Raw genomic sequence first — 27,053 nt, forward strand, 5'->3', positions numbered from 1 at the left:
AAACTACTTACATACAGACTCAATCAAACTGAAGGGTGCCAAACGGCGAGTCAAAATCCGAGTATACAGATAGTATGCATAGTACACGCCTATATCCTACTTGGGAAGGCACGACAGATTATTATCAGAATCAGATTCTCAGATGTTCAGAAATCATTTTGTAAGAATTTCATAAAAATAGTTGTATCATAATCAAAATAATAGTTCAGATGGTTTCTGTGAAAATCGGACAAAACGGAAGTATTTAAAGTATTACAGAAGATATCGGGCCTTGCGGGCCCGCCTCGGACCAACTCGAGGCAACATAGGTAAGTTATCGCTAATAGACCTTATGAGGTCATCCATAATCGTTTGGAAGTGTTCCGACTCCGTTTAGGGAAGTTTTGTACAAAAACTCACTTTAAAGGCAATTTGTAAGAAAATAGCTTCAATTGAATTGAAAGAATTGGAGCGGTTTTCCGTCTCGAATTCCGGGGAACGGAGTCGTACTTAAGGCTCGCGGCCGAGCCTATTACATCCAGAACATGCCTAGGAACAAAGGGAAATGCTTCACATACCTCGATAGCGCCTTACGCTCGCTTGGCGTCGACTTCAATTTCGTCCAAAATCTAGAAATGGTCAAGTTTACCATTTGTTAGTTTCAACTTTTCCATAGTCCAAACTTAACACATACTTGCCTACCGAAATTTCGGCAGCATTTCCTCTGTATATATGACATCCCCAAAAGTTAAACACAGCCAAACAATCAACACAACCCAACAACAATATTCATAATAACGACAAGTAGCTCAAAATACATAATAAGGCACAATTTGCCAACTTTCCGTCATAACTTAACATTTTCCGTTCCGACCTTACACTTCCAAACCAAACTTATTATTTTGATGTTCATTACCCATCAAATTCATTACAACACGATTTGGAGGCATATCATACCATTCTCACAAGATATACATAAGATATGCAAACTTACAAACTTTCCATCAAAGCCACAATTTATCCAATTCTCCTAACCTTCAACATACAAGTTCATTATACAATTCCATCTTCCAAATTCATCAACAATAATCATAATTTGCCTCTTGATACATTCATTTCCATTTTTACATAAATCATAACAAAGTTGCATACTTTCCTACAACAACTTGATAACCTTTTTTCCATAGCAACAAGAATCATTATCCTTTCATTCACTTCACAATAACACACTTAACATACTAACAAGATTAAATTCATATTCCATACTCAACATAGCACCACACGGCTACCTCCTATATTTTCCAATTTTCACTAATCCATTCCACTTTCATTTCTAACACAATTTCCATCATGCTACAACTAAATTACAACATGAATTCAAGCCATCTTAAACATACAATTCATGCATAAATTCGGCCAACATGCATGATTTTCAACTCCCAAAATTTCCATGTTTTTCACTCATTCACACATACTACAACATACATATACCATTCATAACATAGCAAAAGCATGAAATCCTTACCTTTCTTCAAGTTCTTCACTTGGAGGTTAAAATTGCTTTCTTGCCACAATACTTATATCAACTTGTAGAGGACCTTGAGCTTAGTACTAATCTCACAAGACTTGGATTTTTAAATCAAAGATTTGGCTCCCAAAATTTTTCTTTCTTTTTCTCTTTTCTTTTCTCCTAAAACCCGAATGCTCCCTCTCTCTCTCTTTTGTTTGTTCTTATTTCCTTTTTCTTGAAGCTTCTCAATACTTATCCATTTTATATAATTTCCCATGGAATTTATTTAATCCATGGGCTTGGATCAATGGTGTGGCCGGTTGGGCCCTTAAATTTGGACCTCACTTTCTTATTTTTTTTTTTTTGAGTCCAATTGGCTTTATTTTGTAATTCATGAAGCAAGTTTCCAAAAATTCCAATTTTGCCCTTGGCCTCCTTCTGTAATTCCACACCAACGTATTTATGACCGACACATTCACACCAAGAAATGTCCAATTGTGGCCTTATTCATTACAAGTCAATTTATCTTGAATTTTCGAATAAGCAAAAACGTCGGATGTAACACTGTAGAAACATAATATCATAGGCTTTAGACTCTTTGGACTTAGACTCATCATCATCATCATTATCATGCTCGTAACATGTCTCTTATCTTATCTCATATGAAGCACTTTACTAAGATTGACTCATAATTTTCGGGATGTAGGAAAGTCATGAAGAGATAGGGAACATTATGTCATAAGAATCATTCCTTAGAAAGAAGGGACTAGCCTTACATACCTTTTCGTTTAGCTACTCTATCGCTCTAACGTTCCTCTCCAATATTCACGTTTCTACCTTTAAGAGAGTTCATACTCATATTAGATAATCGATAACATAAGCGTGTCTGAACTAAAGCTATAGAAAATTTGGCAGCATCTCCTTTGTTGCTACTACTTTCTCCATATCATTTATCAACTCCCAAAAGTCAATAATAACATTCATAATATCATCATCAATAACTTTTGTCAAATTCATCATTATCCAATCCCCATAATTTCCTCTCAAGGTCATCCATAATCATGATCATAATACAACATTACATTCATTCTCATCTAATGTTTCTCTCATGCTCTTAACATCATTCATAACGTAATTACAATCACAACATATCAAGAATCATAATTCATATTAATCTACTACTCACAATGTCACGACCCGCCTAGGGGGCCGCGACGAGCACCCGGTGCTAGTCCACCCGGGCACCCTTTAACTTATACTTATGCTTGCATCTAGGTGAGCCACATCATTAATCATACATCTCTAAGAATCAATCATACTAGCCCCATTGGACGACAACATCTTTAATCATCATAGGCGGCTATGCCACAACAATGTACATGGGCCGACGAGACCGACAAAATGATATACAAAATATAGGCCGACAAGGCCAGACATAACTAACCACATTCACGTGACTACGAGCCTCTAAGAGTATAGCATATCACATGAAAGGGACAGGACCCCGCTATGCCCATAACTATGTACACAAAAGAATAAGTACCCAAAAGTTATGGCTCCGAATGAGATGGAGCTCTGCTATGCAATCTCTGAATAAGCAACTATGAGTCCAGTTTGTCTCCCTGTGCACCTGCGGGCATGATGCAGCGTCCACAAACAAAAGGACGTCAGTACGAAGAATGTACTGAGTATGTAAAGCATGATCACATCAATATAGAAGCATAATAGATGTCACGACCCAGCCCCGTGGGCCGCGACTGGTGCCCTATTTGGACACCCAAACTGACTTACGTACCAGATCGACATATCAAAGATTTATCCAGACTTAACATACGTCATTTTAAGCAAATACTGAAAACAAATATCATCTTAAGCTGTCGCCCGTACAGAAACATCACATCCAAATCCGATAGATTGGCGGAATACACATCGCCAGTTATATATACACATATACAGACAAATGGGCCGTTTTGGCCATAATAGCAAACGGGGCCGCATTAAGACGCAGATCATAATCACAAACGAACAAACATGACCCATGACCCACATATATGACTACAGGCCTCTACAAAACATAACAGAAACATATGACGGGACAGGGCCCCACCGTACCCTAGATAGTCATACATATATACAGAGACATATACAATGAAAGGTCTTTACCAAAAGTATGGGCTCCGAGTCAAAGGAGCACTTCAAAGTAGCAGAATGTATCCTACACAGGCAGGTCACCAGGACAAATGTATGTACCTGCGGGCATGAAACGCAGCCCCCGAAGAAAGGGGGTCAGTACGAAATATGTACTGAGTATGTAAAGCATGAAGTACAGTAATCCAAATCAGAACTGAAATAGGGAGTATGGAAAGCGGTTACAGAATAAGTATATCAAACCTGTTTTTAAAAATATAAATAATGCAAATAAAATCATGCATAAGGCTCAGGAACGTAGTCGCCACTCCGACACTGGCGCCACAGCACATCATACTCCAGAAGGTTTCAAATATCCGTACAATCCCCGAACATATCATATTATCATATCATATCAAAACATCAAAACATATCATATGTCATATCACATCATAACGTCGTATATATATAAGCGGTACCCGGCCCTATGGCGAGGTCTCGGGAACCGCAACACATCATACTGTCGAATATACATAGTGCGCACGATCACAAAACCAGCCCGGGATCCGGCGAACGATATCATAGTAATAGGCACGAGCAGAGTAGTGCGGAAACTATATGCATATAAATAAATAAATTTCGAAACTCGATGAACAAATATATTTACGGCATCCGAAGGCTCAGAAATCAGTTTCGGGTCAATCGGAGTTAGTATACGAAAGTTACAAACTTTTGAAGTATAGAACTTTCTAAAAGCATTTCAGAAGCTCTTTTCGGAAATTCAAGTGACATTCATATTAGGGGAACTTTCAACCATTACTATGGAGCAAATCAAATGGAGCCTTCAAGATCATATGTACGTATCAAAATATATGTATCCAAAGTTTTAGCCATATCAAATATTTTTCGGACATCATTATGGATCACATATTCATACTAGGAAACTTGCGGATAACATTATGGATCAAATCAAATGGGGCCTTTAAGACCATATTTTCGTATCGAAATATTCGTCAAAGGCTTTAGTCTTCTCGTTTTTCTTTCGAACAACATTCGGAACATAACAAATAGAATCTTTGAACATCATAAAATATGTATCCAGTCATATGGAATAGCTTATGGAGGTCAAAGATGCTAGCCATCCTAATGGCTCTAAGAATAAGATTTTCTTTAAGAGCATACTTATACGTTATTTGTTTATTCCAAAAAGGTCATGCCAAAAGAAAGAAAGGTAGGCTTTACATACCTCGATCGCTCACTACCAAATCTCGATCCCTCGCCAAACAAATCCCGACTCAAGTCTCGGGCTCTCCAATATCTACAATAATATTATCAATTACCCAAAAAAAATTTAGCTACTAGTACTTAGAATTTTTAATTCTAATTAGTATTTGTCTACCGAAATTTCGGCAGCATCTCCCCTGTAAATTCAACATCCCCGAGAATTAAACTCGGCCAAATTCATCAACAACCATACCAACAATACCAACAACCATACCAATAACATCAATAATCAATTCAAAACACATTCTAACATTAGTAACCTTCCTTTCAACATAATTCATCAACATTCAATTCAACTGCGAATTTCAAGCCGATATTGACATTTACATATTCACTACCAATTCAAGATCATTCAAGTGCAATTTCAAAGCATTTCATACCATTCTACAAAATATACAAAAATTCCACCAAGACTAGAATTCATCCGAAATCTCCAACCTTCGACACAACATTCACAACACATTTTTCATTTTCCAATTTCATCAACAACAACCACAATTTGCACCTTAACAATTCTATTTCCATAATTACATAAATCTACAATAAAATCACAAAATTTCCTAGAACAACTTAACAACCAATTTTTCATGCCAACTTGAACTAATATTCTTCCATTTACATCACAAGGCCGCCACAACACAATTTAACACAATAAATAAAATTTTGATCATCCCTCTCCATCATCAACCATCTTCGGCCACCCACACACACATACCCATAACACAAAATTTTTATACTTTACATTCACTTCCATATACTACACCATATATATAAAATTCTTCCAAGATAAAAAGAGTAGAATCTTTACCTTTTCCAATTTTTCCCACTTGATAAAAAAAGTACTTTCTTGCCTCCAAATTTGTATCACGTTGAAGAGGGTTCCGGGATTAGTAGGAATTCAAAAGAGATGAATTTTGAACCAAAGATTTGAGCTCCAACAATTATTATTTTTTTCCTTCAATGGCCGAATGGCCTCTCTCTTTTTTTTTTTGTTCTTGCTCTCAATTGTTTTTCTTGAATGGTCAAATGTGTAGAAGGTTCATGGCCCTTCTTTTTATTTACTTAGACTAAATTTCCAAATGGGCTTGGGCCACATGAGTTGGCCGGCCACCCCTCAACATGTTGGGCCTCCCTTTTTTTTCTTTTTTTAAAATTTATTTTGAGCCCACTTAGCTATAGGTCTTACTTTGTATCTTCTGAAAACTAATTTCCAAAATTTCAAATTTTTCCCTTGGCCTTCCTCCATATTTCCACGTCAACATTTCATGGACAACACATATATTAAATAAAATCAAAATATGGCCTTTTTCTTACAAGTCACAATTATTTCAAATTTCCCGAATATGCAAAAATGCGGGATATAACAATAGACAACTTAGGCAGTAACATAGGAGGGGAGACAACAATATCATCATCATGGCACTTACTTTCTTTCCATAGGGGCATTCCGTTTCTATTGCGTATCCGTATACATACATCCACATCCGTACTTAAGTACTCTCATAATCATTTACATCTCATATACATAACGTACTCACATATATACATACATATACATAACTTGCCCGACCATGAAGGTTCGGTGTTTCATACATACTTGGCCAACCAAGGCTCAAGGTCATACATACCTGGCCCTACCAAGGCATCAGGGTTATCCGTACCATCTGCAGAGGTGTGCGCGCGTTACGTAATCATATACATACTTTATACATATTCATATACATATATTCTACCCGGCGTTATAAGCTCGGGGTTTCATTATAGCCCTTCATAGGCACACATACATATAATAGCCCATAGGCACCTTTAGCATCATTATTACTATCATTATCATTATCGTTACGTCTACATTATAGGCCTACTCATCATGTGAGGAGCGTAGTACAATCGTAGCACATATCAAGGATCGTGAGCTTATGAGCTCGGAATATCAACCATGTGAAGACAACATACTCATATAGAGGAATTAGGAATTTGGCCAAGAACCATGCCTTATGAAAGAAGGGTTAGCCTTACATACCTTCTCGTCGGACTATTTTACACTTGCACGTTCCCTTCCAATGTTAGCGTTTCTACCTTCATTAATATCATAACAATGGCCATTAGTCATCCACATTATCCACATTGTCTAGGTTTCTCAATTTGCTTCTAATTTACCCATATTCAAGGTCATAACACCCAACTTCGTCCATTCGCCTAAAGTGTCTAGTTCATGATCTTAATACCATTTATAACACATTCATATCACGACACAACAACATTCATGATTCAACTCAAACTATTCCTCAAAATGTCACTATTCATCATTCATGACCCATTTTACCATATTTTCTACAATCCATGTATTTTAACTCTCCAATACCTTAAACATCATGTAAATATCGTGAATCTTACCTTAGAAGTGGTAGAAACTATCCTTAGTTGATAATACTCCTCCTTGAGCAAAACCCTAGTTTTCCTCCATTTGGCTTTCTTGACTTTAGATGATCTTTGATGGGTTCTTACTCTTGATTCCCTTATTTGATGTTGTTGATGGCTAATAATCCTTGAAATCTTGTATAATAAATGTAGAGAGAGGTTTTAGAGAGAGGAAAGAAATGTGGAAATGATTTTGTGAACTTGGTCCCTTATTTAATGACATACAGCTGATCTGTCGGGACCCATTATACGGTCCGTATAATCGTCCGTGAAATGGGGCTGCCTTGCACCCCTTCACTGTGACCATTTTACGGTCTCGTTATACGGTCCGTATAACTGACCGTATATTCCCACCAGCGAGCAACCTTCTCTGTGATGGTTTTACGATCCATTATACGGTCCGTATAATGAGCCGTATAACCCATCAGTCCACTGAACTTATTCTCGTCACTTTGTTTGATCTCTAATCCTTATGGAACCTTCTTAACACTTGTTCAACACTTCATTATCGATCTAAGGGACATTATAACTCTTCTCCAAGGCATCATTAAGTCCTTGCTAACTCGTTGCTCGTAATTCCTTCTCGATACTTATCAAATGCTTTCGCCTTCTCTTGGCAATCCTCTTCCCTCATCTCTAACATCTTTAAAATCTCAACTAGGGTCATCAAATGTCGTTCCTTACTAGTTCGTTCACTTGCGTACCAACGGAAAATTTTCGAGGTGTAACACACAATTGCCACTAATCTCATATTTTGTAACCCTTTTTCCATCTTCTTCCATAATCCAAGTGTTTCAACTTTTCAATACCTTAAACAACATGGAATAATCATAAAACTCACCTTTGAATGTGTAGGAACGGGTTTTGGTTGGGTTTGCTTCACTTGGAGAAAACCCTTGCTTCAATTTCAAAGGAAATTTCTAACTTCTGTAACCCTAGCAAGCTTCCATATGCTTGATTTCCTTTGAATATTGGTGTTTGATCTTTGGTTTCCCTTGATTTTATGTTGAAGATGTGTATGGAATAGTCTAGAAGTTTGGAGAGAAGTGGAGAAGTGGAAAGAATGAGAAAATAAAAGTGGGAACATGTATTTATACTTGCAACTTAATCAGTCCGTCGGGCATTATACGGACCACTTATACGGTCCGTATAACATTGTACGGTCCGTATAAATGTCCGTGGTTCACCACCATGGAAGACATTCTTCATGTTGGGTTATACGGACCCTTATACGGTCCGTATAAAGTTCCACGGTCCGTGTAAGGTGGTCGTGTAACTCACAGTTTTTTCGAAGTTGTCCTCGTTGTTTCGTTTGATCTCCAATCCTTATACAACCTCCTTAACACTTGTTTAATACTTCATTAATGATCTAAACATCCCTATAACTCGTCCTCAAGGCCTTACCAAACAATTCTTGACGCAATAATTTACGAAACCTTTCCTAAACCCCACTTACTCCATTTGTCCTTATCAATCCTTATTACATCAATTCATATGACTTCAAAATCTTAACGTATGCATTCTAAGACTACTAAATATCCGTCTTATAGTCTTAAGAACTTTCTGTTATCCTTAAGCTCGCATTGGTTCATTCACTACACGACGACATTAAATTTCCAAACTGTAACACAATCTCCTTAATTTGAAGTAGCTCATCCTCCTCAATCACACCTAGCTCAGCATATACCGCCCTAACATGGCCTTGAGCAGCCACTGGTGCTGCCACTCGAACTCTGTCTCTTCCTCGCCCCCTACCGTTGCCCCGAACAATAGCCCGAACAAAGGCTCGGGTGCAGGTTCGACTCTCTAGTTGCAGTCGATCTAGTCCTTACCATCTGTGAGAAAGAGTTAAACAAGAAACTTAGAATTCGACAAAATCAAGAACGCACGATAAGAATGCAAGAAATGGCTAAGATGCGAAACATAAATTAAATGCGGAATTAAGAAAGAAATCCCATAATAATTCTCATATTAATAACATAAGTAATTCTAAGTCCAAACATCTCCCAAAACTTAGAAGTCATAAGTACAAGAGCTACTATCTGGAATACAAGTCTGAAAATACTACATGATACTGTCCGAAATGAAGAAAAATAGAAAATAAAGATAGGAATGAAGTCCGGTTTTGTGGGACCATCATCATCTCACCCTAGACTCCAAAGTATGCCTCCATGATAAACAAGATCTCGACCTCTACTCCTTTCCGGATCCGAACCTGCACACAAAAGGTGCAGCAAGTGTAGAGTGAGTACGAGAAGCATGTACCGAGCAACTTCGTTGACCGACCCTAAACTAAAGCGATGATGAGGGTTGACCCTTCCGATAATCACCTCTTTACTTTGTTAGCATTAAGTTTCACAGCTTGTAAGCATTCAACCATTTAAGATGAGGAATCCACAATTCAATCAAGTCATAAAGCTTACACCTTTCCAAACGTTCAAATAAGGATCTCAAATAAACAATACAGTCAAGTATGAATGATATGATATGCAAGTGACATGTAATGCAATACAGTGGCCAATATGCATAAGTATACACACGCACCTGCACTAAGAAAGATACAATTTTGAATTATGAAAATTCATCATGTCCTTTTACATACATTTTATCCAATTATGCTGAAGAATAAAAGTACGTAGTTTGTAAATAAGGAAGCAGTCAATTCTTTCAAAATTTTTGCCAGAGAAAGTGATCTTTTTGTCTTGAAAGAAAAGATGTAAACTACAAATCATGACACCGAAAAGCGGTATAGAATAACTTTCCCAACTGGTAACAAGAAAGTTGTAATTCAAATTTGCTTCCTCAAAAATAAACATCATAGTGAGAGAAGAATATATTTAAGAAATCAATTTTATAAAGAAAGAATAGATAGCAACAAAAAATCAACTAAAAGCATTTACGATTTTAATACCAACAGTAACCAAAAAAGCTCTATTTTGGTTTGGTTCAAAGAAATGGATTTAACTTACACTTGGATTCATCCAACCCGCCCCGCCCCGCATTAAATTTTCAGGAAAAAAAAATTCAACCTACCCCGCAACCGCACAAGGCAAAACCCGCCCCGCTCCGCATAAGGCCAAACCCGCTCGGCAACCAGACCGCCTCGTTGCCATCCAATCAGCCCTTGACCGTAGTTGTACAATTTAGAAGTAATACAACTAAATTATGTGCAAACAAGAAGTCAGAATAAAGATAAGCAGTATTTAATTATACCTTGCAGATGGAAGGAATTGTAACTAAAACTTGGAGAAAACAAATTAGGCGTAGCTCTAGATTAGAGTTTCGTACCAATAACGTGTTATAAAACTAAGCTAAATGAATAATAACATTGAAACATATTGTAGACAAGAAATATATAGACAAAAGATGAGAGATTTTCTTATTCTCTTTCAAGTAACCAAGTGTGTAACTATGACATATAATACAACTCTTATAGGAATACATTGATTACACCAAAAGGTGTGTTATAAACATGACATTATCCTTGAGAATGTGGGTAAGATTATGGGGTGTGGGAGATCAATGAGAAGGCATGGAGGTGTGGGTATTACTGCGCATAATGGTGGGAATTACACCTAAAAGTTATGGACATCCACAATTGAATAATAGTAATATTTATAATACTATACCAATACTTGCATCACTGAGGGGAATTTGTAGTTTGTGGTCATGATATCGAGTCTTATTAGTGTAACTAGTATACTTGTCCGCGCTTCGCACGGTCGTGAAAACAATATAAAATAAGAATCAATATTATGTTATAATTTTTATAAAAGAACAATAATTTATTAGTCAAATATCTTTTCATAATTCTATCTTTTCAGATAGTTTACATAGAATCATTTGACTGAAAGAATGTTAATAGACATCAAGGTCGAAATAAAATTACTCATATAAATCAATATATGTTGACTCGAATGGAAACAAAAAAAAAAGATAATGAAGAAGAAAGAAAATACTAACGCAAAAATGTGATAATACATACCTAAGAAAAATAGTTCATCAAATAACTTGCTTTGCAAATTTAAGTGGCCAGTTATGAAGCCTTTGTCCTTATCCCCAAATTTCTCCATAATGACCTTCTACTCTTCTTTTTCGTCCGTCCACTATTTGATATTTTCCTTATTCCTGAAATAATAAATCACAAAATTGATTCCTAAAATAATAAATCACAAAATTGATGAACAATAAATAAGAATTGTAACAAAATAGATTTAGATCCTATATGGTAGGTTGTCGCTTAGAAGTAATATCGGATACTAAAAACTAATGTACTTAAATGAAAATCTCTATAAATCAGATCGTATTAAATGGAGTATTTTTAGTGCACATCAAAAAGGCACAAGGGCACACACAGAGAATGGGTAACCCAGAAAAAGAAAAGAATAAGAAAAAATATATATATATATAGGGCAAAAAATGAGTATCAAGAGGCAAAGGAATAAATTGTCATTACTTACTGTAATTATTAGTGGTTAATTTCAAAGGAAAAAACGCCTTAGGATTAATGTAACACATTGCTGCTATGTGCGCTGAATTACAGGGTTACGCTGGGGCGGATTCAGAAGGTGTCGAAGGTGTTTACCCGAACACTCTTGGCAAAAAATTATACTATATATTTATGGTAGATTTTCTGTGTATATGTACATATATTAACTTTTGAATATCCTGAACAAATGCAAAACGTTAGCTCAAGTGGTCTAGGGTGTTCAAAATTATCTCAGCATCCTAAGTTTGATTCCCAAGGACAACATTATTTTTTATATTTAACTTTTATTATTTTTTTCCGAACCCCCTCAGTGAAATTTCTGAATCTGCCATTGGTGTTACGTGGGATTTAGTGCAAAGTTACGCGGGATGGACTCTTGCAGCAAAGGAATATTTAATTAATATGTGAGGCTTTTGTTAATTCAATTATTTAGGAAATTACATAGAGAAATGATGGGAAAATGTCGAAAAAAGGAGAAAAAAGAAAAATGTCATTGCTGGCCATGGAGAGATGCCACATCACTTTGTCTATCCCTAGCTTTAATAAATATTATTATTATTATTATTATTATTATTATTATTATTATTATTATTATTATTATTATTATTATTATTATTCTACTATATTAAAAGAGTGGATTTGGTCGTCAACCACCCACTCTTCTAATATAGTTAAAATAATTTTTTTTTTTAAATTAAGGTGGGGTCCACGTGAAGAATTAGGAGACAATTGAAAAACAAAATTAAGGTGGGGCCCACGTGAAGAAGTAGGAGACAATTGCAAAAAAAAGGGTAGGGTCCACGTGAAGAAGAAGGAGTTTAATATATAATAGTTTAAAAAAATAAGGTACATGAAAAAGTAGGAGACAATTGCAAAAATTAAAATAAAATAGGACATTTAAATAATGATAGTAAGTTCAGAAATTGGTAAAGGTGCGCTTAGAGAAAATTTAAAGAAGAGAAATTCAGGAAAAAAGAAATAACGATTTAAATTGAACACAAAAACCGCTAAAGAATTCATAAAACCAAAAGATTTAAAATTTATACCTTTGGGTAAGTATAAAAATGCACTAATTTTAGACACATATGTCTCATACAAATAATGAGGAATAACATCAAGAAGAAAGAATATAAACGGTCAAGAAACGTATACACATATGTTCTTAAAATGATGAAGTTGGTATATAATTAAAAATTTAAGACTACAACAGATGCTAATACATGAAAGCGCTTTTTAGTGTTGTTGAGTAGAATGAAATGATGGCATGAAACTCGGTAGGGAAGGTGTATTTCAAATCTTTCAATTGGAGAACCAAACCAGGAAAGTCATAAATGGGAGAAGCAGACTAAGTAAAATAATTTATTAATATGTTCAATTAATTGAATTATAATACTTTCTATAATAAAAATTTCATAATTATATTACTAAAAGGTACTCTCTCTGTCTTAATTTATGTGACATAGTTTGACTAGGCACGAAGTTTAAAAAAGAAAGAAAAGATCTTTAAAACTTGTGATCTAAAACAAGTTATAAATATTTGTGTGGATTTAAATCATTTCATTAAAGATAAAAGTGGAAGTTTTAAGTTAAATGATTTCTAAACATAAAAATATATCATTCTTTTTTAAACAGACTAAAAAGAAAAGTGTGATACTATTTTATGTGTTGGGCCCGTGCTAGCACGAGCTTTCATCATCTAGTACTATATATAATATATTAGAAGAGTGGGTTTGGTCGTCAACCACCCACTCTTCTAATATAGTATTAAAATAATAATAATAATAATAATAATAATAATAATAAAAAGTTGGATCCACGTGAGGAATTAGGAGATAATTGAAAAAAACAATAGATAAGGTGGGGCCCACATTGAAGAAGTAGGAGACAATTGAAAACAAAAATTAAGGTGGGGTCCACGTGAAGAAGTAGGAGAAAATTGCAAAAATAAAAGGACATTTAAATAATGATAATAAGTTCAGAAAATGGTAAAGGTACACTTAGAGAAAATTGAAAGAAGAGAAATTCAGGAAAAAAGAAATAACGATTTAAATTGAACACAAAAACCGCTAAAGAAGTCATAAAACCAAAAGATTTAAAACTTATACCTTTGGGTAAGGATAAAAATGCATTAATTTTAGACACATATGTCTCACACAAATAATGAGGAATAACATCAAGAAGACGAAATATAAAGGGTCAAGAAACGTATACACATATTTTCTTACAATGATGAAGTTGGTCTATACTTAAAAATTTAAGACTACAACAGATGCTAATCCATGAAAGCTCTTTTCAGTGTTGTTGAGTAGAAAAAGATGATGGCATGAAACTCGGTAGGAGAAGGTGTATTTCAAATCTTTCAATTCGAGAACCAAACCAGAAAAGTCATATATGGGAGAAGCGGACTAAGTTAAATAATTTATTGATATTTTCAATTAATTGAATTATAGTATTTTCTATAATAAAAATTTCATAATTATATTACTAAAAGGTACTCTCTCTGTCCTAATTTATGTGGTATATTTTGATTAGCCAAGAAGTTTAAAAAAGAAAATAAAGATCTTTGAAACTTGTGGTCTAAAACAAGTCATAGATATTTGTGTGCATTTAAATCATTTCATTCAAGGTGAAAGGGGAAGTTTCTGATTTCTACACATAGAAATATATCATTCGTTTTTAGACAGATTAAAAAAAATATGGTACTATTTTTTATGTTGGGCCCGTGCTGGCACGAGCTTTCATCATTTATTTCTATTTTTTAAATTATATAGAAGCATGGGTTCAAACCCATGCTTCGTCGTCCGTCTATATTCATGGTCTATACATAGTGAATTAGGACATGAAGAAATGCAAAACAACGCCTTCTTTTTGGAGGCCTTGGGCGTTGGAAGATGAAAACGAGGAAGTGAAGTAATACTTGGCCAATTGTCATGTCCTTAGTCTTCAACTAAGCGCACGTGCGGCACTTGACAACTCACTCACGTTCTTGCACAACTTGCTCACGATCTTGCTATGCCAAGTCAGCCTAGTTTACTACACTCAAGATCGCTAAGGGAATAGTAATTGAGAAAGACAAGAGAAATTTGCTAGAAGAAAGCTTTTTATTAGAGAGAACTTGAATTGTTTCGCTTGATGGTTTACAAATGAATGACCCTCCTATTTATACTACTCACCTAGGGACTAATATGTAAATAATAATTATTATACAAGTCCCTACATATTTACTAATAAGCCCCTATTATAGAAATCTCTACACAACTAGAGTATTCCAAGGACTTTCCATGCAAATCCATGAAATTCTAGGGTCTTCCAAGGGAAACCTCTCAATATCTCTAGAATCTTCCCATAATATCTACTCTCCTCTTATGTAATCATTCCACATGGCAAACATATGTGCCAAGTGGCACCTACGTGGCATGATGACATGGCGGGTCCTCACACTCTCCCCCACCTGATGGTGCGACGACCGCGGCGCACTGCTGCTGTGTAAACTCTCGAATCTTGTCTTTAAAATGCCACAAGTCTTCATACCACCCCCATGAGGCCTCCTCCGGTGATTTCCCATTCCAATATATGAGGAACATGGCAGTGCCTTTTTGCCCTTGTTTCCGCCTGGCCTAGTAGTCAATGATAGCTTCAATCTCCCTATCGTGTGAGGCGGTGATAGTAATCGATGCATGACTTGACCCTTTCCCGGTTCATGCTCTAACTCAATCTTGTGATCCAGCTTACGCCTAAGAGGCAAGCTCTTATGCAAGCTCTTAGGTAGCTCTTTGGAAATACCATCTTTATTTTCTTCGAGCAAATTATCTATTCAAGGCGGCGGTGTCTCTTGGGTACCATTGTCTTCCTTCAAACTTGTAATGGTTGCCATAAATGTTGGCTCTCCTTTCTTAAGACCTTTAATTAGCTGCATTGCTGAAAGTTGTGTTTGTCCCTTTGCATGCGGTATAGTCACTGTAGGCACCATGCAAACTCCTTCTCGCTCCAAGAACAAGAGACGTTTGAGGTAGGGGTCGATCATCGCGTGGAAATGCCTAAAGAACTCTTGTCCCAGAACAATGTCAAAGATATCCATAGTAGTGGCGGTAAAATTTGTCGTACCTTTCCAATCGCCCAATTTGACACCAATGCCATTAGCTACACCACGAGCATTTTCTGGCTTAGCATTCATGGTCTTAACGAGGGCGTTAATTGGAGCGAGCTTCAACTCTAGTCTCTTCGCTGCAGCCTCGGTCACAAAATTGTGAGTCGCTCCAGTGTCCACCAATGCACGAGCGAGCTTGTTATTGATGGTGAGATCCATGTATTGGTTTTTATTATCATTGGTTTGACTATCTTTCTTCGCAACAGCGCCACATAGTCTAATCGTCCCCAACTGTGCGATTCCCGTACTCTGTGTTTGCGTCTGCTCGTGACTTGCACGTACCATAGCGCTAATGCTCTTCAGGTCAGGGCAATTTTTGAAGTTGTGTGGCCCTCCGCATAAGTAGCATCCCTTCTTCTCGTTCTGCGCCTTCTTTTCGGCATAGCCCTGACGACCACTTGACTTCTTGCCGTCGAACCTGTTCTCATTTTGAGTCTTAGAGTACTGTTGATGCGACTCCTTGCTCTCGCCACGGTCTCCCCCACCTTTGGTATCGCTACCCCTTGACTCATTGCCTTGGCCTTTGTCGTGCTTGTCATGCTTGAAGTCCATCAAAGACTCGGCCTCCACTATGGCTTGGTCTATGTTTGCAACTTGACGGCGTTGCAACTCCTGCTTAGCCCAATTTTGCAACCCGTCTATAAAGTGAAACAATAAGTCATCATTGGTGAGGTTAGGAATTTGAAGCATAAGGGTGGTGAACTCCTTGACATAGTCGCGAATGCTCCCTGTCTGCTTCAACTCTCTAAGTTTACGTCTTGCCTCATACAAGACATTATTTGGGAAGAACTGTCGCTTGAACTCATGCTTGAACTGATCCCACGTGTTGATTGTGCATAGACCTCTGTCAGCATCGGCGACCTTTCTTCTCCACCATAACATGGCCGTCTCTGTTAGGTACAACACAGCGGTGTTGATCTTGGCCTTATCGTCCCTCACTTTTCCATGCCTGAAATAATTCTCCAAGTGCCAAAGAAAGTTCTCCACCTCTTGTGCATCACAAACCCCTTTGAACACTGGTGGTTTGGGAGCCTCGATCTTAGCCTCCCTCGTCACGACAACATTGTTGGCTGCCTCGGTCACACCAACGTTGACCTGCTCTTCGAGTGCCACTATCTTTGCCTTCATGGCATCTATAGTACTCAACGCCTCCATGAGTCTGCACTCTAAGGCAGTGATGGTTTGCTTTACCTCAATCTCAACCTGCATGTGCCCTTCCAAGTCATTTCGGATGCTTTCAATCTCTTCAAGAGTATGCCCCTCAAGAACGCTAAGAGTGCCCTCCACCTTGCCTAAACATTGGCCAAATATGTCGATGGCATCCATCCCCACATTAACCTTCATAACCCACTCTTTACCGAGCGAGATGTCCTCGGACAGGACCTCCACGTCACCTCGCTCGCCTCAGTGGTAGATGGTTCTTGGGATGTAAGCCCTTCATTTGTCGCAACCTCTGGCAGCACCTCCTGGCTCTTGTTGGTGTCATTCCTCTTTTTGTTATGGCCCTTCTTGCCAGCAGCATCCTGGATGACGTTGGCTTGGGTTTTAGCAGCGTTGATTTCTCCGTCGTTTGCCATTCCCTCAGTCGTAACCTTCGCTCTGATACCACGTTGTCACGTCCTTAGTCTTCAACTAAGCGCACGTGCGGCACTTGACAACTCACTCACGTACTTGCACAACTTGCTCACGATCTTGCTATGCCAAGTCAGCCTAGTTTACTACACTCAAGATCGCTAAGGGAATAGTAATTGAGAAAGACAAGAGAAATTTGCTAGAATGAAGCTTTTTATTAGAGAGAACTTGAATTGTTTCGCTTGATGGTTTACAAATGAATGACCCTCCTATTTATACTACTCACCTAGGGACTAATATGTAAATAATAATTATTATACAAGTCCCTACATATTTACTAATAAGCCCCTATTTTAGAAATCTCTACACAACTAGAGTATTCTAAGGACTTTCCATGCAAATCCATGAAATTCTAGAGTCTTCCAAGGGAAACCTCCCAATATCTCTAGAATCTTCCCATAATATCTACTCTTCCTCTTATGTAATCATTCCACATGGCAAACATATGTGCCTACGTGGCACCTACGTGGCATGATGACATGGCGGGTCCTCACACAATTCCCCGATATTTATTGGAGACTTCGCACGTACCATGCCAATTATTTCGGGCTGCTTAAGCGCCTTTTTTGAAGTCCTTGGGCAGTGCAAGATGAAAAGAGGAAGTGAAGTAATACTTGGCCTATTCCCCGATATTCATTAAAGACTTCGCATGTATCCTTCCTATTATTTCGAGTCGTTTAGAGTTGGACATGAAACTCCTAATTCAAATCAAAATGTACAATGATTTCATGGCTTACGTGTTTGTCCAATGAACGGGTAAACAGCTATATACAAAAGCAAGTCGCCAATCCAGCACGTCAGACGTGTAGAAATTGAAGCTTCCCTAAAAGTTTCTGTTGCACCAACTCATGAGGCATGGGAAGAACATGCTATGGATTTTCTTAGAAAAAGAAGAGGCTGCTTCTTTTGTTGACCAGTCTGTACTTTAGTTCAATTGTAATCTTTAATTATTAATTTCGTTTCTATTAATGTAATGTTCCCAAAGGAAATACTCACGAGGAAATAGCTTCTTTTGGTGAATTAGATTAAGTTCTTGGTGCCTGGTGTGTTAGAGAACGCCAACATGCATCTCCTTTTAGTTCTCTGTTGTTGTAGTCCATTCCAGCAACTATTGTTATGCAGCTATGTGGAGTATTCGTGTGTTCTATGAACATTATTGACAGGAGATTTTTGGTGCTTGCCTAATTTGAATCTATAACTTTTTGAAAGCTACATATGCAGAGCGGGAGGTGACCTTTTGAAAAGGTATGCTATTGATAAAATCTTCTAAAATCTATGATAGATCCGGCCAATTAATTCATTCCTTTGTCTGACTCCTCCTTTGTAATAATGTGTATGATATCAAAATTACTTCAATTTTACTCAGAGAAGACAGGCAAGTGCATGCTCAACATTGTTAAGGTCTGTAGCGGTTCTGCCCTTTCGACAGAGATTGTGATTGCACTGTTGGGATCAGTAACTAATGCGCCGAGAGCTCCTCTTCTTCTGCTCGCTCTTTGGAGATCAGACGCACTGAAACCTAGCTCAAAAAATTCTGTGAGCTGATTCATTTGTTTTTTAATATTTTCGTTGGCAGTAAGAGAATTATTATGATTAGTTCTCTCCACTACTTTTTGCTATTAATTGCACAAAATAAAAATGTTTAGATGAAATTTAATTATTACCCTGAACAGTAAACAGTTGTGAAGTTTCTGATTGCTTTCATTGTTTATTGATGCTCATAGTTTATTTTAGATAGAATAACTTTGACAATCGTGTTATTACCTTATCTTCTCACTGTAGAGTGTAGATAAACAATTTCAGGATAAACGTCAACTCGCTCATCCCTTTGGAAGCATCTGGAGCAGGGACTGGTGTCTTCATTTGGGTGATTCATCAAGATCTTGAGGCACGTAGCAAATACTTAGGTGATCCTGGTATCCTCCTACACAAAACTTTAATAAGCCACGAACAAATTCCATCTCCTCGACAACTTGGTGATGGAGGTTATGAAACTGTTTACTATGGTAAGAAATAATTTGTATAACTTTATTGTGGTGGTTGATTTACAAATAATGAATTCGTTTCTATTCTTTGTTGTTTATGCCTATAGAAAGAAAAGAAAGAACTAAGAAATAATTTTAAAACTAGAAGACTTTGGTGATGATAACATAAAGAATGTAAATGACACGTAACTCTACATAATCACAGAAGTGATCAATTCTTTTTCCTTTTATTTTTGGTCCTATGCTAAATCTAGAAATGGGTTTGTTAAGATATAGAACACGTGGGAGTATGCTTGCTGGCACTCACATTAAGCACATAATAAAATGCAAGATGCCATATCTAGAGATGTTAGCTTAAAAGAAAGATAAATTTTAGGGATGATAATTTGCACTATAAACAAAGAAGTAATATTTCCATCGAAAATTGCTGCAAAATGGCACATATATTTGTTTTGTATCAGAAACCACAATATGTTTCAGTTGTTTGTACTTCTGTTTGATCTTTTCAATTGAAAATTCAGTTACTCTTTTGAAGAGAAATGGGATGGAGATGTGATGAATCAGTGGGTTGGGTGGATTTTGCCCACAAATTCCAGAAAGAAATTAATATAGTAACTGCTTAAAAAGTAGCTTATTCAATTTTAATAACAAGGTGTCTGGATAGTTTATTCAAGCAATTCACGATTGGTTAGATTGATTCTCAAACCTTATAGTTTGGCTCATATGGCTTTCAAATCGGTATGTAATTGTTAACTCGATCAATTTGCAGAGAGATGCGGAAAATAAAAGATAAACGAAGCCCTAGTGAAGGGTGAGAGAGAAGAGAGAGAATGAGAAAGAATGAAAAATGAAATCTGTTTTCACCAACCGTGTCTCAGTCTATTACAAAGGATATATATTTACAAATCAATTAAATGAAGTAGTGGGCCGGGTCGGTGGCAGCTGGGCCTCAGTTTCATGTGGGCTAACACCCCCCCTCAAGCTTGAGGGTGAGTAAACGCCAAGCTTGGGAAGAAAATGTTGATGAAGCTGCCCAGATAAGGCCTTCGTCATGATATCTGCAAGCTGCTGATGACTGGGAACAAAATGAAGAGAGATTAGTCCAACATTTAAGCAATCACGAACATAATGACAATCCACCTCGATATGTTTGGTGCGCTCGTGAAAAACCGGATTCTTTGCTATGTGTAGAGTTGCTTGACTATCACAAAAAACAGGAACAGGATCCATGATAGACAAACCAAGGTCACCAAGCAGCCGAACCAACCAAGAAATTTCAGCCACCACCTTTCGCAAGGCTCGATATTTAGCTTCAACGGAGGATAAAGAAATAGTGGGTTGTTTCTTACTTTTCCAAGAGACAGGACAAGTACCAAGAGTGATGTATTAACCAGTGACTGATTTGCGAGAATTGGGACAACTAGCCCAATCAGAGTCGGAATACGCCATTAAGGAAAAATCAGTTGTCTTAGAAAGTAGTATACCTTGTGCCGGGTCAGTCAACAAGTACCTCAGAACATGGATGGCTGCCAACATATGAGGTTCTTGAGGGTGCTGGAGAAATTGGCTTAGGTGTTGAACAGAAAATGCAATGTCCGGCCTGGTATGTTGTAAAAAATTAAGTTTGCCAACGAGTCGTCTATATAAACTAGGAGAAGAAGGAGGAGCGCCCATGTCCACCTGAAGCTTGATGTTGGGATCCAATGGTGTGGTGACTGGAGTATAATGATTGCAATGGAACTCAGCTAAGAGGTCAGTAGTGTACTTGTGTTGGCTGATCACATAGCCGTGAGGCTGAGAAGAAACCTCCAGGCCCAAGAAATAGTGAATTGAACCTAAATCTTTGATTTTGAACTGAGAATCAAGGAAGGACTTTAAAGAACTCATCTCAGAGATGTCATCACCAGCTAAAAGGATATCATCGACATAGACAGCCAACACAACAAGAGAACCAGATGTGGTTTTTGTGAATAATGAGTAGTCATTTTTGCTGGATATGTAGCCTCGAGAGAGCAGGGCTGTAGACAGCTTGGAAAACCACTACCTAGAAGCCTGCCTGAGGCCATATAAGGACTTTTTGAGCTTGCAAACCAAAGGAGAATGAGAGGAAGAACTGACTTCAAGTCCCAGAGGAATTTTCATGTAGACCTCCTCATGGAGATCACCATGAAGGAATGCATTGTTAACATCCAGCTGGTAAACAGTCCAGTTTCTTTTGACAGCAAGGGTGAGAAGGCATTTGATGGTAGTGAGTTTGAAAACTGGGGAAAAGGTTTCAGTGAAGTCAATGCCTTCTCTTTGTGTGTCACCTCTAATAACTAATCTTGCCTTATACCTCTCAACTGAACCATCAGCCTTTTGCTTTATTTTGTATACCCATTTGCAAGGGATGGCTTTCTTATGGGGAGGAAGTGGAACAATGTCCCAAGTGTGGTTTGCATCAAGAGCTTGAAATTCCTTTAGCATTGCCTCTTGCCAAGCAGGATTGGAGACTGCCTGATGGTAGAACTGAGGCTCATGCATATGGATGTCACTAGAGGAAACCTTGGTGGCAGTAGACTGAGAGCAGGAGGGTTGCACAGAAGTACAAATGAAATCATCTAAGTAGGCAGGTCTAGAAGAAATTCTGGATGATTGTCTTGTGGGTATAGGAGGGATAGAAGGTGCAGAGGTAGGGCTAGGTGTGGAAGAGACAATGGGAGATAAGAAAGGAATGGACTGCATTCTATTGAAAGGCATGTGGCCCATTCGTTGGTGCCAAAACAAGTCAACTTTATTAAAATCAGCAGTTTTATTACATGTGGGAAAAACAGTAGAAGCTAAATCAGACATATTCACACAAGTTGACTGAGGACAGTTTGCAACAGAATTTGAAACGACCATAGGAACTAACTTATTACAACTAATAGAAGCTGGAACTGAGACAGAAAAATGGCATGATGCAGTAGGAAATAGATCAGCATCTGGATGGAGATAATAAAGCCTGCCAGCTGCCTTACCAATTACCAATGGCCTCTTCAGAGAAGGGCCCTGTAAATGGCAATGAGTTTTTGTGAGAAGAGCATCACAATCTAATTGAGTAATGAGCTGGTGTATAGAAATTAAATTGAATTGAAAAGAGGGTACTAACAAGACATGTGATAAAGTTATATCGTGTCTAAGAATTAGTGAACCAGTAGACAAGACCTTGACCTTATAACCATTTGGAAGAGTGACAAGAAAGGGTTTAGGAAGAGGAGAAACATTGTGGAGTAAATGTTTGTGTGGTGTCATGTGATTGGTAGCTCCTGAGTCTAAAATCCAAGGATTTACACCTAATTGTGAAGTAACACATGCATGAGTGCAAACAGATTCTACAGCATATGTAGTAAACAGACCTGCAAAGTGTGCAAAACCTGAGTTGTCAGAAGCAGATTCCTCATTTGTGTATCCAGGGTAACCAGGTGAGAGATGAGACTGTTGGAACAAAGTCTGTAGATGCTGGTATTGTTCCTTGCTAAATCCATGAATAGAAGGATCAGCAGATATGGAAGCAGAAGAGAATGGTTGTGACATGGGAGGAATATTTGTTTGCACACATGAAGCAGATCTCTTATTCTTTGTGAATTTGAAATCTGCAGGGTATCCATGGAGTCTGTGGCACTTTTCCATCAAGTGTCCTGGCCTTTTACAGTACTTGCAAAATAAGGAAGATGATCCTGATGAAGGATTTGTTCCTCTTTTGGGATCAAAAGCAATTTTCTGAGAAAAACTCCTATTGAAAGGTGTTGGTGAGCCTAAAGTTTGAGCCTGAGAAGAATTTCTATTGTTGTATGTAGAAGCTATGAAAGCTGAGGAATCACCAGAAAAATTAGGGGCAGATGATTGACTTTCCTTTTGACTTTCATCTTGCTGCAGCAATGAGTACACTTCACTAATTGAGGGAAGTGGTTTCAGCATTAGGATGTTGCTTTTGATGGTGGAATAAGAGTCATTTAGGCCATTGAGGAATTGGAAAAGCTGTTGGTCCTCTATAAATTTTGGTAGGGCACCACAAGAACATTCTGGACCAACATAAGCACAATTGAGCTCATCCCAGAGACTCCTGAGCTTAGTGAAATAGGCTGCAATGCTTGATGAACCCTGAGCAGTAGAACTTATTTCCCTCTGGATTTGGATGTATTTTGAACCATTTGACTGTCCAAATCTATCATTTATGTCCTCCCAGACCTCCTTAGCAGTCTTGAGGCACATAACACTAATCGCTATATCCCTAGACACAGAGTTTGTGATCCATGCTTTGACCATGTCATTGCATCTTTCCCAATATGTGTAATAAGGTGATTCACTAGGGGGCTTAGGATTCCTACCATCTAGAAGACCTAATTTGTTCTTAGCTGAGAGGGAGGTGAGCATACTGCTTCTCCAAAGAGCAAATCCAGTACCAGAGAAAGGTACAGCCACGAGTTGGCTTCCAGGATTGTTTGATGGGTGAATATAGAAAACATGTGAATGATCAATAGAAAAAGGGGAAAAACCTTCAGCACCAGAAACACTCGCATTGGCTGTATTTGTACTAATGTTGGGGATTTGTTGGTTGTTACCGGTCATTGTTGCGCAAGTACCAAATCAGCAGTAATATTCACAGAGAATCACTCAGAACCAGAAATATGATTGTGCAAATACCAAAACCAAACCAAAATCCAGTTAAACCAACAATGAGACGACTAAATCCAGTTATAACCAAAATCCAGCTAAACCAACAATGAGACGACTAAATCCAGTTATACGAACATTCAACCACGAAAGACCAGCTAAACCAACACAATGAGACGACTAAATCCAGTTATACGAACATTCAACCACGAAAGACCAGCTAAACCAACACTTATAGGACAATGTATAGACAGTTCAACTACTGTACACAATACCACAAAACGATGAGAGCGAACATAATCGAAATAAACGATATTACCAGGCTTCTTCTATAACCTGAAGGAGTAAAGGCCTCAAAATCAAGTGATTCCAACCCTAAATCGCACAAATCGAACAAATCCCCAAATCGAACAATCAGAACACACACTGCAAAATATGGCTCACGGGTACCATCGGAAGAAAGGTAATAACGAGGAGATTGTAAATCCTAGCTCTGATACCATGTTAACTCGATCAATTTGCAGAGAGATGCGGAAAATAAAAGATAAACGAAGCCCTAGTGAAGGGTGAGAGAGGAGAGAGAGAATGAGAAAGAATGAAAAATGAAATCTGTTTTCACCAACCGTGTCTCAGTCTATTACAAAGGATATATATTTACAAATCAATTAAATGAAGTAGTGGGCCGGGTCGGTGGCAGCTGGGCCTCAGTTTCATGTGGGCTAACAATTGGCTTTATTTTGGGGCAAACATGGATCTGACACTAATGAAAACGTTAGCATCATTGTGAATGAACACATTCTTCTGTATTATAGCTTTTATTTTTACACTAACCAGTATAATTCTTGGCATCGTACAGTGATTGCTAATCCCGTGATGTATGACAGAGATAAGGTAGTTATATGAAAAAGAGAAAAAAAGAAACATTTTGTCTTTTTAAAGTTGTATGTACAGGGAGGCAGGGGCGGAGCCAGCCTTCGGGTGTGGGTTCGGCCAAACCCAGTAGCTTTTGTCCGAACCATATATTTGTATTAATTTTTTTGTCAAATATGTATAGGAACCCAGTAACTTTAAAGAATTAGAACCCGAACCCACAAGTTCGAATCCTGGCTTCGCCTTTGCAGGGAGGAGTGATGCTTTACGGAGTAGTAGCTCTGGAAACCTACCCCTGTGAATATTTTGCCTATATAGATGCTTTAGCTGATTTTAACTTTACAATGCGGAGCTGCATGATGGTTGTTGTCCAGAAACAATAGTGTACCTTTTTGATTCTATATTTATGGTACATATGATTCTAGAATGTCTTTAGGAAATGAATTTAAAGAATATATTTGTAATGTTTTCCTGTGAAACCTCATTAGTGGTTCTATATTTTCAATTTCCATATCGGTTGTAACAGGAAACACATTGCATGTAAAAGAATTTGCTATAAGCATGCTTCTTCAATTTAGAAAGGACTTCTCAAGATAAAGGCTGAAACAAAAAAAATTGCTAAATGATATCTAGGTTTAAAGGATTATGTTTTAACCTTTTTATTTATTCTACTTTTTCTGTTGATATTAGCTTTGCATGGTGTTGAGGGGGATCTACGAGGTTTCTGCAATGATGTCTTGAAGGCTTTCAATAGCACTTGCACACAAGTCTCATGTGACATTATTATCTCCATCAACTGAACAAAGTCTGCTACCTCCGAATCTTTGTTCAAAGGTTAGGCCGCCTTAAGGGTGACTGGATTTCCCATTGGAGTGAGAACCAATAAGGCAGGAGTCGGCGTATTGCATTTGAGTATAGATAAGAAGGGTCTTAGAAGGAAAGATGAACAATCAGTTTAAGTTCATACTTTGTTGTCTTCACATTATTTCATCTTAGCTTTCTGGCCTTACAAAGAGTATCTTTTGTTTTATGAAACTTATCAGATTTGCTCTTCATCGTATCAACATTGTTTTAAAAGAGTATAATGTTGAAACTAAACAAGTATAAGCTATATTTCCAGGTTTGATTTATAAGTATTGCAATGGTTTCTTTCTTATCAGGGAGTATTAGCACATCTGAAACTTGAAATTGGAGGTGGATTTGAAAGAGTAAAGCACCTTCAACAACTATTAGAGTGGATTGCAGTTACTAACTCAAGCAAGCCTTAGCATGGTGGTGAACCATGCTGAAAGTTTATGCTTAAGATGCTACATGTAGGCTGAAAGTTTATGCTTAAGATGCTACATGTAGGCAGCAAGCTGAAGAAGTCATTGTGAAATAATTGAATTTGTGTTAGCTATAGTGAATTTCCTAAGATTGTTTAGATTCAAATGGGTGATACCTGAAAATCTAAAAGAAGCCTACCATAAACTGAATGAACAAAAAATTAAAGAACGCCTCAGGGATGTATGGATTACAATTTCAGCCTGCCTTTTTTCAGGTTACACAAATACAAAAGTCTGTGATTGGGGGATGTTTAAACTAACACGACAGATGTATATGCTAAGTTCCGTTGATAGTCCTACTTCGGTTTGGTAAGGTGGATATCTCAATACTAATTTTGAGATTAATTATGTATCATATTTGATAAAAGGTATAAAATTATTCTAGAATAAATTTATTTCTTTTACTAAACAAAATATAAAATGAAGGTCATAGTTAAAGATGGGATGTTCCACCTTATCCCATTAATTCTGGGATTATTTTATCGCACCTTTTAGACACCAAACAACCACTAAATACTTCTTTATGATTAATAAAAACATCATTTTTCATCATCAAAAAGGTTTCTTTAGAACAGGTAGAAAATCAAGTTACTTCCTCCGTTCCATATTATTTGGGCACATTATTAAAAATATGTATTTCAAATTACTTGTT

General features: G+C 37.4%; 1 protein-coding gene across 2 annotated transcripts; it reads left to right on the top strand.

Moving 5' to 3' along the window:
* The first annotated feature begins 18,063 nt into the window (after positions 1–18,063).
* Positions 18,064–26,475, top strand: LOC132636115 (uncharacterized). 2 transcript variants are annotated; one of them, XR_009581024.1, is made up of 4 exons: positions 18,064–18,831; positions 18,953–19,122; positions 19,369–19,592; positions 25,767–26,475. XR_009581024.1 is itself a non-coding variant. In XM_060352821.1 (4 exons), exons 2-4 carry the CDS (start codon positions 18,970–18,972, stop codon positions 25,874–25,876), a joined length of 480 nt encoding a protein of 159 aa, XP_060208804.1. In that variant the 5' UTR covers positions 18,065–18,831; positions 18,953–18,969; the 3' UTR covers positions 25,877–26,475. The 2 variants fall into 2 exon arrangements, 1 of the variants encoding a protein (XP_060208804.1); XM_060352821.1 differs by having other exon boundaries at positions 18,065–18,831; positions 19,376–19,592.
* Positions 26,476–27,053: the final 578 nt, after the last annotated feature.

The sequence above is a fragment of the Lycium barbarum genome, chromosome 4 (genome assembly GCF_019175385.1).
Source record: "Lycium barbarum isolate Lr01 chromosome 4, ASM1917538v2, whole genome shotgun sequence".
Lineage (NCBI taxonomy): Eukaryota > Viridiplantae > Streptophyta > Magnoliopsida > Solanales > Solanaceae > Lycium > Lycium barbarum.

Coding starts and splice junctions, on each gene's coding strand:
- LOC132636115 (XM_060352821.1), top strand. CDS start 18,970: ATGCTCAACATTGTTAAGGTCTGTAGCGGTTCTGCCCTTTCGACAGAG. Junction 19,123..19,375: donor AACCTAGCTCAAAAAATTCT/GTGAGCTGATTC, acceptor TGTAGAGTGTAG/ATAAACAATTTCAGGATAAA. Junction 19,593..25,766: donor TTATGAAACTGTTTACTATG/GTAAGAAATAAT, acceptor TGTTGATATTAG/CTTTGCATGGTGTTGAGGGG.